Source organism: Vulpes vulpes, chromosome 2 (genome assembly GCF_048418805.1).
Source record: "Vulpes vulpes isolate BD-2025 chromosome 2, VulVul3, whole genome shotgun sequence".
Classification (NCBI taxonomy): domain Eukaryota; kingdom Metazoa; phylum Chordata; class Mammalia; order Carnivora; family Canidae; genus Vulpes; species Vulpes vulpes.
In genome coordinates this window covers 40,336,692-40,352,141 of record NC_132781.1, presented here as the reverse complement: position 1 = coordinate 40,352,141, position 15,450 = coordinate 40,336,692, and the positions used below count along the sequence as shown (strand labels likewise).

At 40.0% G+C, this 15,450-nt stretch overlaps 1 protein-coding gene across 1 annotated transcript in view; it reads left to right on the top strand.

Moving 5' to 3' along the window:
• The window catches only part of PSMD11 (proteasome 26S subunit, non-ATPase 11), a 30,896-nt gene that overhangs the window by 3,914 nt on the left and 11,532 nt on the right, over positions 1-15,450 (top strand). Inside the window, exons 3-6 of the mRNA XM_025996155.2 lie at positions 4,927-5,051; positions 10,331-10,402; positions 10,807-10,864; positions 14,021-14,215. Coding sequence (XP_025851940.1) covers positions 4,927-5,051; positions 10,331-10,402; positions 10,807-10,864; positions 14,021-14,215 — 450 coding nt within the window. The remainder of the gene's footprint in view (positions 1-4,926; positions 5,052-10,330; positions 10,403-10,806; positions 10,865-14,020; positions 14,216-15,450) is intronic.

Genomic DNA, 15,450 nt, shown 5'->3' with positions numbered 1-15,450 from the left:
CTTCTCTCCTATTTAACATATTTATGGATTCCTTTTGTCTGTCAGTTAATGTGAGCTTGAGGTTGCATAATAGTTTTGGTAATTAGTCCATACAAAATATGATTAATAAGGTAATTTTCCAGAAAGAATTAGAAGGGGAAAGTTTAAGATTTTTCTGCTGTTGAAATTTCCAAATATCTATTTTCCTCCAGTAGCATGGATAATTACAAATAGCATGTAATATAGTCAGCATTTAAAAATTTTATCCAAAAATGTTAACTGTTTTGCATGAAATTCCTGTTTTATGCTTTGTTCTCTCCTTATTCCTTGCCTCTCCCCTTTTTGTGACTCAGAACCTGAGAAGTTGAGAAGTGTATAGCTAAACCTATTGAAATTTAACAGGTGAATCATAAGGACTTCAGAAACTTTTCCAGGTTATTTACCATTGTTTTCTTTTTCTTTAAAGATTTTTATTTTATTTATTTATTCATGAGAGACACACACAGAGAGAGAGAGGCAGAGACACAGGTAGAGGGAGAAGCAGGCTCCATGCAGGAGCCTGACATGGGACTCGATCCCTGGTCTCCAGGATCACTCCCTGGGCTGCAGGCGGCTCTAAACCACTGCGCCACCGGGGGCTGCCCTACCATTGTTTTCTAAGAAAGAGTTTGATGAGTATAGGTGTATACAATAGAAACTCTAAGGAAGTCTCGGGGCCTCCATATGTACCTAACTTTGCTGTTCATAATTAATAGGTTTATGTTTCCTTTGATGTTCAGTTTCCTGAGAACAGAAAATCTGTCTAGTCTATTAATCTTCAATTTTGTTATATTATGCACTTAATATACAGTTAGGAGTGTGTAAGTATTCCATTCAGAAAATTTAAGGTAAGGTCCCTAACCTACGACAGTAATTTGGGAATTAGTGAATAAGGCAAGGTTGTTCATAATAGTGGTTGAAAGTGGTGATGAGCATCATCATACATGATGGCTAGGTTCAGGATCTGCAGATTTCATAGCCTGAGATTCTAAAAGGATTATTTTGAGTTCTGTGAGATTCTCAAAAGGAAGTTCTGGTCATGTAATTGTAAATAATCTCAGTAGGAAGAAGAAATCAGTATGATTCTTTGGGAATTAAAAAAATTAGTATATATGAAAATGGAAAGAAACAGGGAATATAACCAAAAATGAATAGTAGCAATAGACTGAAATGAAAAGTGAGCTGAATCTTTTGCAACTAAGAGGTCATTTGTTTCTTTGTTAGGGTAAGAAGAATAACACTATCAGTGCTTGGAGCAGATAATAGAATCTAGCAGGTGCTAGAGCAAAGGGCAGGCTGCTTAGTTCATGTTTCACTTTAGCCTTTTCCAGGAAGAAAAATGACTTTCAAAAAGAAAAAACATCAGAATGAGAGAATTAAAGACAAGGTAGGTGAGAGGAGAGAGAGCAGATACGCTCTTTAAATAAGTTCAAGTCTCTAGGCTCTGACAGTTTCTGTCTTTTAATTTCAAAAGCATAGCTCTAGCAGATATATTTATAGAGCCACTATTATTCTGAGAAAAGTCTTGGAGGATGGAGAAATATTAAGGAAACTGAGGATGGGCAAACATTATTTCACTTTGCCTGAAGATAATGAAAAGGATAACTTCTAGACTCTTTAAACCAGTAATCACTAATATCTGGGACAGATTATTTGATAAGTAGGTTTTAATCACTTAAGACCATGGGTTTATTAAAAAGAGATTATTTCTTTTCTTTCTTTCTTTTTTTTTTAAGATTTTATTTATTTATTTATTCATGAGAGACAGAGAGATAAAGAGGCAGAGACATAGAGGGAGAAGCAGACTCCATGCAGGAGGCCCCATGTGGGACTCAGTCCCGGGACTCTGGGATCATGCCCTGAGCCAAAGGCAGATGTTTAACCACTGAGCCACCCAGATGTCCCAAGAAAAGATGATTTCAAACTCATCTTCATTCTCTTTGGTTTGCAGGGCTCCACAGACAGTGGCTTGCTATTTGCTTTTTGTAAATAAAGTTTTCTTGGAACCCAGCCACACCCATTTGTTTACATGATGTTTATGATTGCTTTTGCACTACAGTGACTGAGTTGAGACCACAGAGCCCAAAAAGCTGAAAATACTTAATTATCTGGCCTGTCATAGAAAAAGTTTGCCAACCTCTGGGTTAGAGGAATGATACATACAGAGTACATATCTGATGTAAAGAAGGCATTTGAACATTTGCCATAATATTGATAGGTAAACAAGGTATTTGAACATTTACCATAATTTTAATGATAGGTACAGGTAAAGATCATTTGTCAACCTAGAGGGAAGTCTCTAGCATCATGTCATAGGGATCTGTCCTTGTTCTTCTGGTCAGCATCTGGCATTATGGCTAAAGCCATTTCAGAAGGCCTGCTTATTTTTGTAGATGACTCAGTATAGTAGAGGACAGAATTAAGATTCAGAGTTATTGCCAAAGCCAGCAAGATTAAATTCAGTGTGGCAATTATAAAGCTATATGCTTAAAAGTATTTATCAAAACAGAGGAAGGTGAGGAATTACTGGCCTATGCAAAAAAGACCTTAATGGATTCAGCCTAAACAAAAGTCCTGTTAGAAGAAAGGAAGTAGGCTATCTTGTGTTACATGCGGTGGCCAGATCAAGAGAATTAGGCCATGACTCTTCTGGTCAGACCCTACCTGGAGAATTGTTTTCCATTCTGGGTACTACAAGTGTTACGTTTGCAAATTAGAGTCTATTCGGTGACAAGGAATCTAGAAACCAGAACATTGGAGGAACAGTTGAAATAGCTAAAGTTGTTTTGCTTGAAGAAAGGGAAAGTTAAGGAGATATAAATGGTAGTTATCTTCAGAAATTTGAGGCCGTGTGGAGGGAGGCTAGAGACTTGTGTTTTAAAAAAGAACAAATTTGACTAACATTCAAATAGTCTGCTTTCTGAACATTCCTATCATTAGAGATTGTTCATAATTGTTCCAGCATTGGGATCCCTGGGTGGCTCAGCGGTTTAGCGCCTGCCTTCCGCCCAGGGCGTGATCCTGGAGTCCCGGGATCGAGTCCCACGTTGGGCTCCTTGCATGGAGCCTGCTTCTCCCTCTGCCTGTGTCTCTGCCTCTCTCTCTCAATCTCTCTCTCTCTCTCTCTCTCTCTCTCTCTCTCTCTGGGTCTCTCATTAATAAAAAAATAAAATCTTTAAAAAAAAAAAAAGAATTGTTCCAGCATAGTAGGAAATACTGTGGGAGAAGGGACATTGTAGTAGACTACTTTTTTTTTTAAGACTTTATTTATTTATTGACACACACACACACACAGAGAGAGAGAGAGAGAGAGAGAGAGAGAGAGAGATAAGCAGCCACCATGCAGAGAGCCTGACCTGGGACTCCATCCAGGGTCTCCAGGATCACGCCCCGGGCTGCAGGTGGCGCCAAACCGCTGCGCCACTGGGGCTGCCCTGTAGTAGACTACTTTTAAAAAGCTTTGTACAAGTGTAAAAGGAATTTGAGAGGGAGAAATCATTGCAGCCTGGAGTTAGCATGGAATACTCAATAGGACTTTAGCTGGACCTAAAAGGATATCTAAGGTTTATATAAGTCAAGAAGATGGGTGAGAAATTCTCCATGGGAATGCAGTGGGAGTGAGGCATGAAAGCAGAAGCATGTGTAGTCTATGCAGGGGTGAATGAAATGGCATAATGGGGAAAATCTTGGTGGAATCTCAGGTCAGTACTGGGAAGTGAAGGTAAAGATGAGCTTTTCCACTGCATAAAGTTCCTTTTGTACCTGACACAGTCCCATCTATCCTGTGACTATTCAGGCAGATGAGGATTTCAGGACCCTGAATTAGCATTCTCAGGAGGGTGAGGTTTGCTTGCCCTGAATTAGAATCCTCAGGAGGGTGAGTCCACAATTGGAGAATATTAATGAAGCCGTGGCACTAAAGTAATTTTAACCTACATTCCAAAAGTACTTCTGTAGTTATTGAGTTGAAATATTCTGTAATTTTTTTCTCTTGTTTCTAAAGCCGCTCCCTTAAAATGACTGTACCACCTTTTTTTTCCTAAGTTTTTTTACTGTACCACCTTTTTTTTCCTAAGTTTTTTTTTTTTTTTTTAAACTTAGGTTTTGCAGGGGCATCTGGGTGGCCCCGAGTGGGGCTTTCCCTGCTCAGCGTGGAGTCTGCTTCTCCCTCTCCCTCTGCCTCTTGCCCCTACTCGTGTTTTCTCTCTCTCTTTCTCAAATAAATAAATAAGATCTTAAAAAAAAAGACTTAGTCTTTTCAGATAGATGAAGAATTTTAGGTATATCTTTAAGGGATAGAATATCTTTAAAGGGAAAGTACCATAAGTTTTCTGTGAAAAGTTTATTCAGTGCCAGAGTGCCAGGGAAGTGATATTGCTAAAAGGCTAAACTGGGGAGAACTTTGAGAGAGGAGGAGAAGGGAACCTGGAATTGAATACCTTCTGTTTAAAGGACAGCTGCCATGATGGACTTGGAAATTCAGCAACAACAAAACACCCCTCCCATAACCTCATCAGGTTTGTGAGGAAGTTGATTTTACCTCAGGTGTCAGAGGCATAGCATATTTCATGTTGTAGAAAACTGTGCTCTGAGACTATGAGCACTTTGCTGTTTATCTGTCATTAAGACAGGTAAATGAGGCCGAGAGAGGTGAGCTTTTCCCAGGGCCCTCATAGTAATCAAGTAGGTGAGTGCGGAATAGAATACAAATTTGGTATATGTTGTTCACTCATTTTTGCTACTCTGTTACCTTCTAAGAATGCTTTAAATTCTTACTATGCTTAATTTAGACTGATATACAGTGACATAAGGATGGATTTTATGATCTTGGGTCACTATTTTAATGGATATTTTCTAGTTTCTAATATTGATGTTTCCTTTTTCTTTTCTGAATTGCCTTCCACACAGAGCTTGGAGGACTCCTGAAGTATGTGCGACCCTTCTTGAATTCCATCAGCAAGGCTAAGGCAGCTCGTCTGGTCCGATCTCTTCTTGATCTCTTTCTTGATATGGAAGCAGCAACAGGGCAGGAGGTAAGCTACTTTAATGGCAGAAGGTAGACAATAGGAAAAAAAAAAGTCTGTTTCAGTGAAAGAAATGCCTGCCTGCACTGTGGTACTAATGTGGAAGGGATAGCTGGGAGGACAGCTCAGGACTTATCATGTCAGTTTCTCTTTGTTACAGGGCATTTGATACTTTGGGTCTGTTCCATGCTTTGCTTTGTAAGTGGAGATTGTCAGTGGTCCCTGGAATCCTCATTACATCAGGGTCACAAACTGATTCTTGTCTTTGAGGTATTGTATTGCCACACCTTTGTAATGTTTTCTGTGTCTGTGGTACCTTTCATTCTGTGTCACAAAGCTCCCTGTGAGCACTAAATAAGTCTTGTGGCATCCCTTCTTGGCGTGTTTTGTACTGCGTATATGCCTTTATGGAGGGGTGAGCATCCATCTGTTTGTGTCTCATCTGTGCGGAAGTGACTCTGGTGTACCTGTACATGTCCTCTACAAGTTTAGACCAGACCCTGAACCGTACTGAAGAGTGCCTCTTTGGAATCAGCCTCTTCTGAACTTTTCAAAGATATATTTTCTGCAGTTCAGGAGGAAACACTGCCAAAGTTAAAACTTAGTAAAAAGCAGCAGATTCAAGTAGGATAGATTATGGTTGAATCTGTAGGAAGAACATAGTTGTCTTTCCTATAGGTACATTGCTCAGTATTCACTGAGTGTGGGCTATGTGTTAAACATAGTTACATGGGATTACATTTATAAAAACATAGTGACTGCTCTCATGGGGATTATATTTTAATGAGGAAGGCAGGCAATAAACAAATATATAATATGTCAGGTAATACAAGGACAAGGGTAGGAATTGCTGGTTGGTTATATGTCTAATTGTTTGCTCTGGCCCCTGTGGGTGTATAAATAAAAGGTATGAAAGGGCACAGTAGCATTCTGAGTAAATAAGGAGGAATTTTAGAAATCTAGGACATAGGGATCCCACTTTGAAATCAGGTCTTTGGTAAAATCTGCTTTCTTGCCTTAATGATTCTTTGAGGCCTAGTTTAAACACCATAAACTAACTTTATTTGTAGAAAATTCATTTGTAGAGAAGTCTTCCAATTTGTGGCAGCACTCTGTTTTGTGATAGTAAATAAAAAATAGTTAATATTTAGATGGCTTTTTTTGTTTTTGTTTTTTAAAGATTTTATTCATGAGAGACACATAGAGAGAGAGAGAGAGAGAGAGAGAGAGAGAGAGGCAGAGACACAGGCAGAGGGAGAAGCAGGCCCCATGCAGGGAGCCCGATGTGGGACTTGATCCTGGGTCTCCAGGATCACTCCCTGGGCTGAAGGCGGTGCTAAACCACTAAGCCACCCGGGCTGCCCTAGATGGCTGTTTTTTTTTAACCAAAGCATTAGAAATATTTTTATGAATAATTTAAAAGAAAAAGTGATTTTAAAGGGATGTTAGTCTTATCTAACCTTAAATTTTCTTTTATTGTACTTGTTCTCATGAAAAAGTGACACCATCTTTTGTTTGAAATGGGATGCCTTATAATGAGTGGACTAAGAAACCTTAGTTTGAAATAGACTGATACATGGTACTTGCAACTTTTTAGGCAGAAAAAAATTAGTTAGCAAAGCTGCTTTTTTGCACAGTGAAGTCTCCAGAATTTGTCCCTTACCACAGCATAGAGTTGGCTCAGTGGATGGAACTGCATTTGTGTAACAAGCAGTTCTACTCCTTTGTGGAGGTCCATTAAATCATAATTTAGCCCTCCTCTCCTGTCATTGTTAGTGGGGTTTACTAGCCTTTATCATGTGTCTCTGTGTCTCCTTAGGCCTTCCTGTCTAAAATATCCTGTCTGCTTTACTTTTCTTCATATTTATTTTCCTTTTTAACATCTGTTTCCTCCTTAGAATAGAAGTTCCCTGAGGGTAGCTACTTTGCCCTGTCCTATTGCTGTGTCCTTGGCACTTAGAATAGTTTGGCCCAGAGGAGTTACAGAATAATATTTGTTGAAGGAATGTGTGTATAATGCCTTCCCTGTGGTAGTGGTTGACACTTAGGAGGTACTTTGTTGAAATAAGACAAAAAATTAGTGACTTGAGATACAAGTGTTAAGTGTGGTTACTGCATTTCTCTAGGTGAGTCAAGGTCTCTGACTTGGAGATATTGGAGTTATGTGTTCATCTTGGAACATCCTAGGTTCTTTTAAAATTCTTTCATTGAGTGATGGGACAGGATAGAGGAGCAAAGTTATAGGTCACTGTCATAATAGTATTGTGGCCTGAGGCAAAAGAAGTTTGCGAATGTTGTTGAAAAAAGCTAGGACACACTGGGGAGTTTGGTACCCAAGAGGATGGAGGAGGGGATTTTCCTTGCCTTTTTCTGCTTGGGAACTAACCATAAGTTGGATAGGTCTACAAAACAGTTTTCAGTTTGTTGTATTCCAAAAGGTGATAAGAAATCAGATTAGGATTGAATCAATTGCAGCACTAAGCTTTAGAGCCTAGAAAGAAAAGGGGTGGAGTGGGAGAGTGAGGATGGGGTGGTTGGCAAGGGGAGGGGAGTAGAGAATTGGGTTGAGGAGGGGACTGAGCCAGACCCTTTCCAAATAGTGAACTGAAATCTCAAAATTAACTTTACCTTTCAGGGATCTCCAGGTAGTTGCCCAAGAGAAGCCATTTTTGGTATAGTCTAACTGCAGTAACAGCACATTTTAAGAAACCTGACATTGAGTCCTGTTATTGAAACAGTTATTTCTGTGGAAAAAAGGAGTTTGTGTTAGAGAATTTCAGACTTGGAATAGTAGTTACTATTCTCCTATTAGGATTTAGTTAATAAGGCATTTTAAAAAATGGTTAAGTGTTTGATTTCAAACTTAAATGTCTGATTTCTATCACATTAAGCTTTTGTACTCAAATAAAGGCTTTCTCCAGAAGCAGGGGCTTCTCAAATATTCTTACCCCTTTATCAGTCATTGTTAGCATTAACCAAGCGCAGAACCTCAAACAAAATAGTTGTATAGCAAGGCCAGTGGCCTTTAAAATTTTTCCTTAGAATTGAGGTGCTGGCTTCACCAATTATAGTACTAGATAGTGCAAAATTACGCACCCTGTAAAGGATAACAGATACTCCGTTCAGTTTGTGAAAAATCCCTGCTCTAGGAGAAATGTCAGTACTGACTTGAACAAAAGCATGGAGATAGGGTCAAGTTCTGATTCCAGCAGCTGATATGCGACCTTGAGTGAGCCACTTCACATCTGGACTGTCAGGGAAATGGGGACAGGTGAGATGATGGATTAGAATTCAGTGTTTCTTAACTAGAGACCTACATCTGGGTGGCCAGGCTGTATTCCAGACAACTTGAGTCAGGAGCCTTGGCATCCATTTTTGTATTCTTGGAAAAGCTCCCTGGATAAAATTGGGATGGTAAGCATTTCTAAGCCCTCCCAAGACATGTAGGACTATCAAGGACTCTTGTATTTTCGTTACTAAACCCATTCAGCAGATATTTTCAGTTCCATTCATGTCATGAACAGAGATCTTATGAGTTTGGCTTTTCAGAACATAACTCTCAAAACTCTGAAATGGTGCTTGGCTTGCTTTTATTTTAGTTTTCATAGAATTTTTAACGAGGTTGGTTGAGTTTAGCACTGGAGATTAAGTAGCCACCAGAGGGCTTCAGTGAGTTATGAAGGTTCCGTTGAGTATCTCATTGGTGAATCCTCCAAATTACCATATAATGTCATCTGTTTATTTACTGAACTTGGACTTAGGATCTAAAGGCAGAAGATCTGTCTATTTGAATTATATTCTGTTCCTTTTCCTTCCTTATAATACTTCTTAAGAGAGCTCTGGAAGTACATAAAGGCATGTTGTTTTAGCAATGAGTTCTCCAGAAAGTTCAGTTTCTTTTTATCCTATGCTTTGATTAGGAATCTTTTTTTTTTTTTTAAGATTTTATTTATTTATTCATGAGAGACACACAGAGAGAGAGAGAGGCAGAGACACAGGCAGAGAGAGAAGCAGGCTCCATGCAGGGAGCCCGGCACAGGACCCGATCTGGGGTCTCCAGAATCAGGCCCTGGGCCGAGGGCAGTGCTAAACCGCTGAGCCACCCGGGCTGCCCTGATTAGGAATCTTAATACAAAACTTGCAGTAATAGAGTGATGTAAGATCTGCAGTACTTATATGCACTTTCTCAAAGTTGATATGTCACAGATACCTGATGGCATGTAGACTCTCTAGCATAGAACACTGCTTTAAATCAGTTACTTTGCATGTTCTCTCACTGCTTGGGTGGCAGATAGAACTGAGGGTGCAAAGCACCTTTATTATTATTTTTATTCATTCATTCATTCATTTTTTTTTTTTTAAGTAGGCCCTACACCTAATGTGGGGCTCGACCTCAGGACCCTGAGATCAAGAGTCACATGTTCTACCAACTGAGCCAGCCTGGTGCCCCCAAAGCACCTTTAAATAAAGCTTTAAAGTCCTTTCAAGTGTTAGGCTAGGGATCCCTGGGTGGCGCAGCGGTTTGGCGCCTGCCTTTGGCCCAGGGCGCGATCCTGGTAGACCCGGGATCGAGTCCCGCGTCGGGCTCCCGGTGCATGGAGCCTGCTTCTCCCTCTGCCTGTGTCTCTGCCTCTCTCTCTCTCTGTGACTATCATAAATAAATAAAAAATTAAAAAAAAAAAAAAGTTCAAGTGTTAGGCTAATTCTGCTTTCTTTTTACTTCCTCTAATATGTGCTAAATGTATTGTATTATGATGATGAATTGGTTAGTTGCACTTCTTAGTATCGGAAAGGAAAGAGCCAGCTGGGCCTTTTCAGTCTTACAGGCAACTGTTAGGAATAAGACATTTGTGCTCAGTCTGAGGCTTTCTCCCCTTCATTACCAGTGGGTTCAGATTAACACATTACCATTATTATTTGCAAGTATTTAGGGAGAAATTTCCGCTTTAAAGATTTCTGAGCCATTGTAGAAATCTGTATTCCAGGCTATATATATTGGAGGTTCTGGGTCCCTCCTGGGAAGGTAGAAGAGGAATCTTGAAGGTGAAGCTCTTTTTCAAAAGATCACAACCTAAGCACAAAGATACTTTATGTCTAAAAAGCCAAGTTAATTCTCCATTATATAAACATTACACAGTGAGATACTGTAGATCAAGGCATGTCCCCTGGGACATTAAATAGAGCAACGTGGGTAATAGATAAGGAGGGAATTGAAGCTGTTTTCCAAAGCAAGGTTTGTGGGAAGAATGTGAAGACATAATATTGTATGTACTGTCTCTCTGTTGTAGGTTGAATTGTGTTTAGAGTGCATCGAATGGGCCAAGTCAGAGAAACGAACTTTCTTACGCCAAGCTTTGGAGGTATGTGCCTGCGTTAATACTACTTTCAGGTCTCTAGGCATTAGACAGACTGTGAATGTAAGTAACATCATTCGGATCAAAAGTATTTTCAGTAATTTTGTATTATCCAGGCACCCAAAGATCATTGATAATAATCCCACTCGTGAAAATACTCTGATTGAAGTTTTGAGACAGACCTGCTGGGTGACTCAGAGAAGTAAACAGCAGTACAGTAAAGTTAAGTCAGTCAGTCACTGGTCATAGTAGCAGATAATACCATGGGCTAGATCATTTCTTAGGCTGGATTTGATGCTCTCTCCAGGACTTGTATATTCAGCAGTAACAGTTCTGTGACTGTCAATCTTTGATTTCTTTCTTGGCTTTTTTCTTTCTTTCTATCAGTCAATGCCTTTTCTCTTTCCTAGGCAAGACTGGTGTCTTTGTACTTTGATACCAAGAGGTACCAGGAAGCATTGCATTTGGGTAAGTAAGCTGGTAGAAAGTAATAAGGCATCCTAGCTGGCAAATGTATTCTGAACCTGGCCACTCTTAACTAGTTATGTATTAATAATTTATGTTCTGCCTACTTCTTTTTTTTTTTTTTTTATTTACTCATGAGAGAGACAGAGAGGTAGAGACATAGGCAGAGTGAGAAGCAGGCTCCCTGTGGGGAGCCTGATGTGGAACTTGATCCCAGGACCCTGGGATCACGACCTGACCCAAAAGGCAGATGTTCAACCATTGCACCACTCAGGTGCACCTGTTCTGTCTACTTCTAAGAAGGATTTAAAGTGGCTTACATTTACTGAATCTGTCGTGGAGAAATGCCATTTGGAAGTTCTAAGTAAGTAACCAAAGTTTATCTGTCAAATTTAGAAAGCAAAAGGGTCAAACTGCAAGTATTTTACTATTACATTTATTATACTTGTTTATAATTACACTTAACATCTATTTTAAAACTCAACAAATTGGGAAGCCAAGTGGCTTAGTGGTTGAGCGTCTGCCTTCAGCTCAGGGCATGATCCCGAGGTCCTGGGATTAAGTCCTACACTGAGCTTCCCACAGGGAGATGGCTTCTCCCTCTGCTTGTGTCTCTGCCTATCTGTCTCTGTCTCTGTCTCTCTCTCTGTTTCTCATGAATAAAAATCTTTAAAAAAAAAAAGATAAAATTCAAGAAATTAATTGATGCAAATATATATGGTAGCTAGAGTGAGCTGACTAAAGCTTTTCTGCTGTGTGGCCTTTAAACACCCTAAAAGACTTTGCCTGCTGCATTTTTTTTTTTTTTTTTAATGGTAGATTTGGACTATTTTTCCCAGATGGAAGAACATGGCTTCTCATGATCTATTAAGCTGAAAAAATTGCCAGTATTCAGTTTTTATCCTGCAAAATGATATTGCATATGGTTCAAATAGTAGCATTAATCAAATAATTTTTTTTTTTTAAGTTTAATGTATTTAAGTAATCTCTACACCCAATGTGGGCCTTGAACTGATGACCCTGAAATCAAGAGTTGCATGTTCTTCCATGATCAAGTTCATACCGGTTTCAGGTGGGCCCTCCATCCAATGACTGGCATTTTTATAAGGAGAGAGGGATTTGGAAACACACAGAGGAGAGGCAACCATGGGGTGACACAGGCTGAGACTGGTGATTCTAGGGGATTTCCTGCAAGCCAGGGAATACCAAGAAGAGCTGGCCACCCCCAGGAGCTAGGAAAGCAGTATGGCACAGATTTTCCTTGGAGCCTTAGAAGGGAATGTGGCCATGCTGGCATCTTGGTTTCAGACTTCCAGCCTCCAGATCTATAAGAGAATAAATTTCTGTTGTTTTAAAAAAAAAAAAAAAAAAAAAGCCAGGCACCCTCCTCCCCCAAAAGTAACAGTTTTATCGAGTTGTAATTCATAGACCAATAAAATTTCACCCTTTTTGAAGTGTATGAGCCAGTGATTTTAACTATATTCATAGTTGTACAGTCATCACCACAATCAGATTTTAGAACATTTTCATCCCCCGGCGAGAAACCTTGTACCCATGTACCTGTTCGTTATCATTCCCATTATTCCCTACTCCCTGCCAGGCAACCACTAATCTACTTTCTGCCTCTATTGGATATGCCTGTTTGGACATTTCATTTAAATACAGTCCTGTAATATGTGGTATTTGTGACTGGCATCTTTCACTTAGCATGTTTTCAAGGTTTGTACATGTTATAGCATGTATCACTGCTTTATTTGTTTGTATTGCTGAATACCCATTGTGTGGTTAATGCCACATTTTATTTTAGCCATCTTTGTGTAGGGGTAAAAGTGGTATCTCGAGGTTTTGATTTGCATTTCCCTAATGACTAGTAATGTTGAGCATCTTTTCATGTACTTATTGGACATTTATATGTCTTTGGAGAAATGTTTATTCAATCTTTTGCTTATTTTTTAATTGGGTTGTTTGTGTTCTTATTGTTTATTCTGGATACAAGTCCTTTACCAGATATGTGATTTGCAAACCCTCCCCCCCCTTTATGAATTGCTTTTTTTACTTTCTTGAATAGTGTCCTTTGAGGCACATTCTAATTTAAAACCTATTTTTATTTATTTGTTTGTTTGTTTATTTATTTATTTAAAATATTTTAGGAAGAGAAAGAGAATGCATATAGGTGTAGGGGTGCAGGGGGATTAGAGGGAGAGGGAGAGAGAAAATCCTAAGCAGGCTCCATGCATGGAGCCTGATGCAGGCCTTGATCTCAAAGCCCTGAGATCATGACCTGAGCCAAAATTTGAGAGTTGAATGTTTAAGTGATTGAGCCACCCAGGTGCCCATAAGTCCTGTTTATTTTTTTGTGCTTATGCTTTTGGTATCATACTTAAGAAATCGTTGCCTAATCCCAGATCCTGTGTTTTATGGGTTTAGCTCTTACATTCAGGTTGTTGATTTCTTTTTTTCTTTTTTTTTTAAGATTTTATTTATTTATTTGTCAGTGAGAGAGCACAAGTAGGCAGAGTGGCAGGCAGAGGGAGAAGAAGAAGGAGGCTCCTCGCTGAGCAGAGATCCTGGGATCATGACCTGAGCTGAAGGCAGATGCCTTAATGACTGAGCCACTCAGGCACCCTGGGTCTTATGATTTATCAGTCATAATTTACTTATTTCTATATATGGTGCAAATCTGTTTGGATTGGATTTTCTCATCTGAGGTGGGAAGAAGGTGTATTTGGAGAGCAGTGGCATGTCCCGAACTCTTGCTTTGCCCAACCCACCAGCCTTAGTGCCTGCAATTTTTTATGCAATCGTATAATTGCTAGACAGGAAGAGAATGATATCTAGTGGCTGCCTGAACCAAATAACTAGTTTCAGCATGTTCTGGGTGGAGATTGTCACTGTATTCAAATCTGAAGAGGCTTATAGGACTTTTGGGTCTAATGTCATTAGTATGCCAAAAACTTCAAAGAGATCTATGTTTCTCTTTGGGAAGATAGCACATTAGTAAAAAAAAAATACAATTCTCGCAAGTAGACTACCTCTCTTTGAGTTCAGGCAGGTTTCTTTATCCTGAGTGTTCTTATGAGGGTGGGAGAGTAAGATGTTATAGTATTAAGGTATTAAGATTATGGATAACAAAGGGGTATATATTTTTTCCTGCTCCAGGTTCTCAGCTATTGCGGGAGTTGAAAAAGATGGATGACAAAGCCCTTTTGGTGGAAGTACAGCTTTTAGAAAGCAAAACATACCATGCCCTGAGCAACTTGCCGAAAGCCCGAGCTGCCTTAACCTCTGCTCGAACTACAGCAAATGCTATCTACTGCCCTCCTAAATTGCAGGCCACCTTGGATATGCAATCAGGTAACACCCTAGCTGCTCATGTGATGTTTTCTTAAAGCTCTTTTTATATCACAGTGGGGAATGGGGGAATGTCAGGATAGAGAATGTAATTAGCTGATTCTGCTCAAGCTCAGAGAAACCCAATTAGAAGAGTACCTTCCAGGCAGCCCTGGTGGTGCAGCGGTTTAGCGCTGCCTGCAGCCCAGGGCGTGATCCAGGAGTCCTGGGATCAAGTCCCATGTCAGGCTCCCTGCATGGAGCCTGCTTCTCCCTCTGCCTGTGTCCCTGCCTCTCTCTCTCTCTCTCTCTCTCTGTGTCTCTCGTGAATAAATAAATAAAAATATTAAAAAAAAAAAAAAACTTTACTGTGATGGGCAAGGCAGCCTAATTGTTAGAGCCAAGACCCTTACAGGTTTTTTTTATTTTTTAAGATTTTATTTATTTATTCATGAAAGACACACACAGAGAGAAAGGCAGAGACGTAGGCAGAGGGAGAAGCAGGCTCCAGGTAGGGAGCCTGATGTGGGACTTGATCCTGAGACCTCAGATCCCGCTCTGAGCCAGGGGCAGGTGCTCAACCCACCACCGAGGCATCCCGACCTTTACAGGTTTAAAAATCTCCCTTAACCTCTGTCTTAGTCACTCACTTAAAGGGTACCACTTCTCTCCATGGTTGGACTAACCTAAGTCTCTTGTCACAGCTTGGAAGCCTTGGTAAAGGATGTTGGACTTTTCCAAAGGGTGTCAGATCAAGGCTAAGGAAAGTCTCCTCCACTATCCCCCATTTCGTTGAATGTAGTGGATACCTTTTTTTTTTTTTTTTTTTAAGATTTATTTATTTATTTATTCATGATAGACATAGAGAGAGGGAGGCAGAGACACAGGAGGAGGGAGAAGCAGGCTCCATGCCGGAAGCCCGACGTGGGACTCTATCCTGGGACTCCCTGATCGCACCCTGGGCCAAAGGCAGGCGCCAAACCTCTGAGCCACTCAGGGATCCCCAGTGGATACCTTTCTGATGGAGTGTGAATATTGGGGCTCAGAGGTCATGCCTGTTTTTTGTAGTCAGCAGCTTTTATTAGTCATAATGTATCATCATTATGGATGGAACACTGGAATTGGAGACAGAAGGCTAGTGTAAATCCTGGCGTTACCTCTCTGGGATGTTTTCTCCATGTTTGCATAACACAATGCCTGTACTACTTGCTTATCAGGTATTGTGAATATCAAATAGCTTGTATTGTCATTCAGAGAGG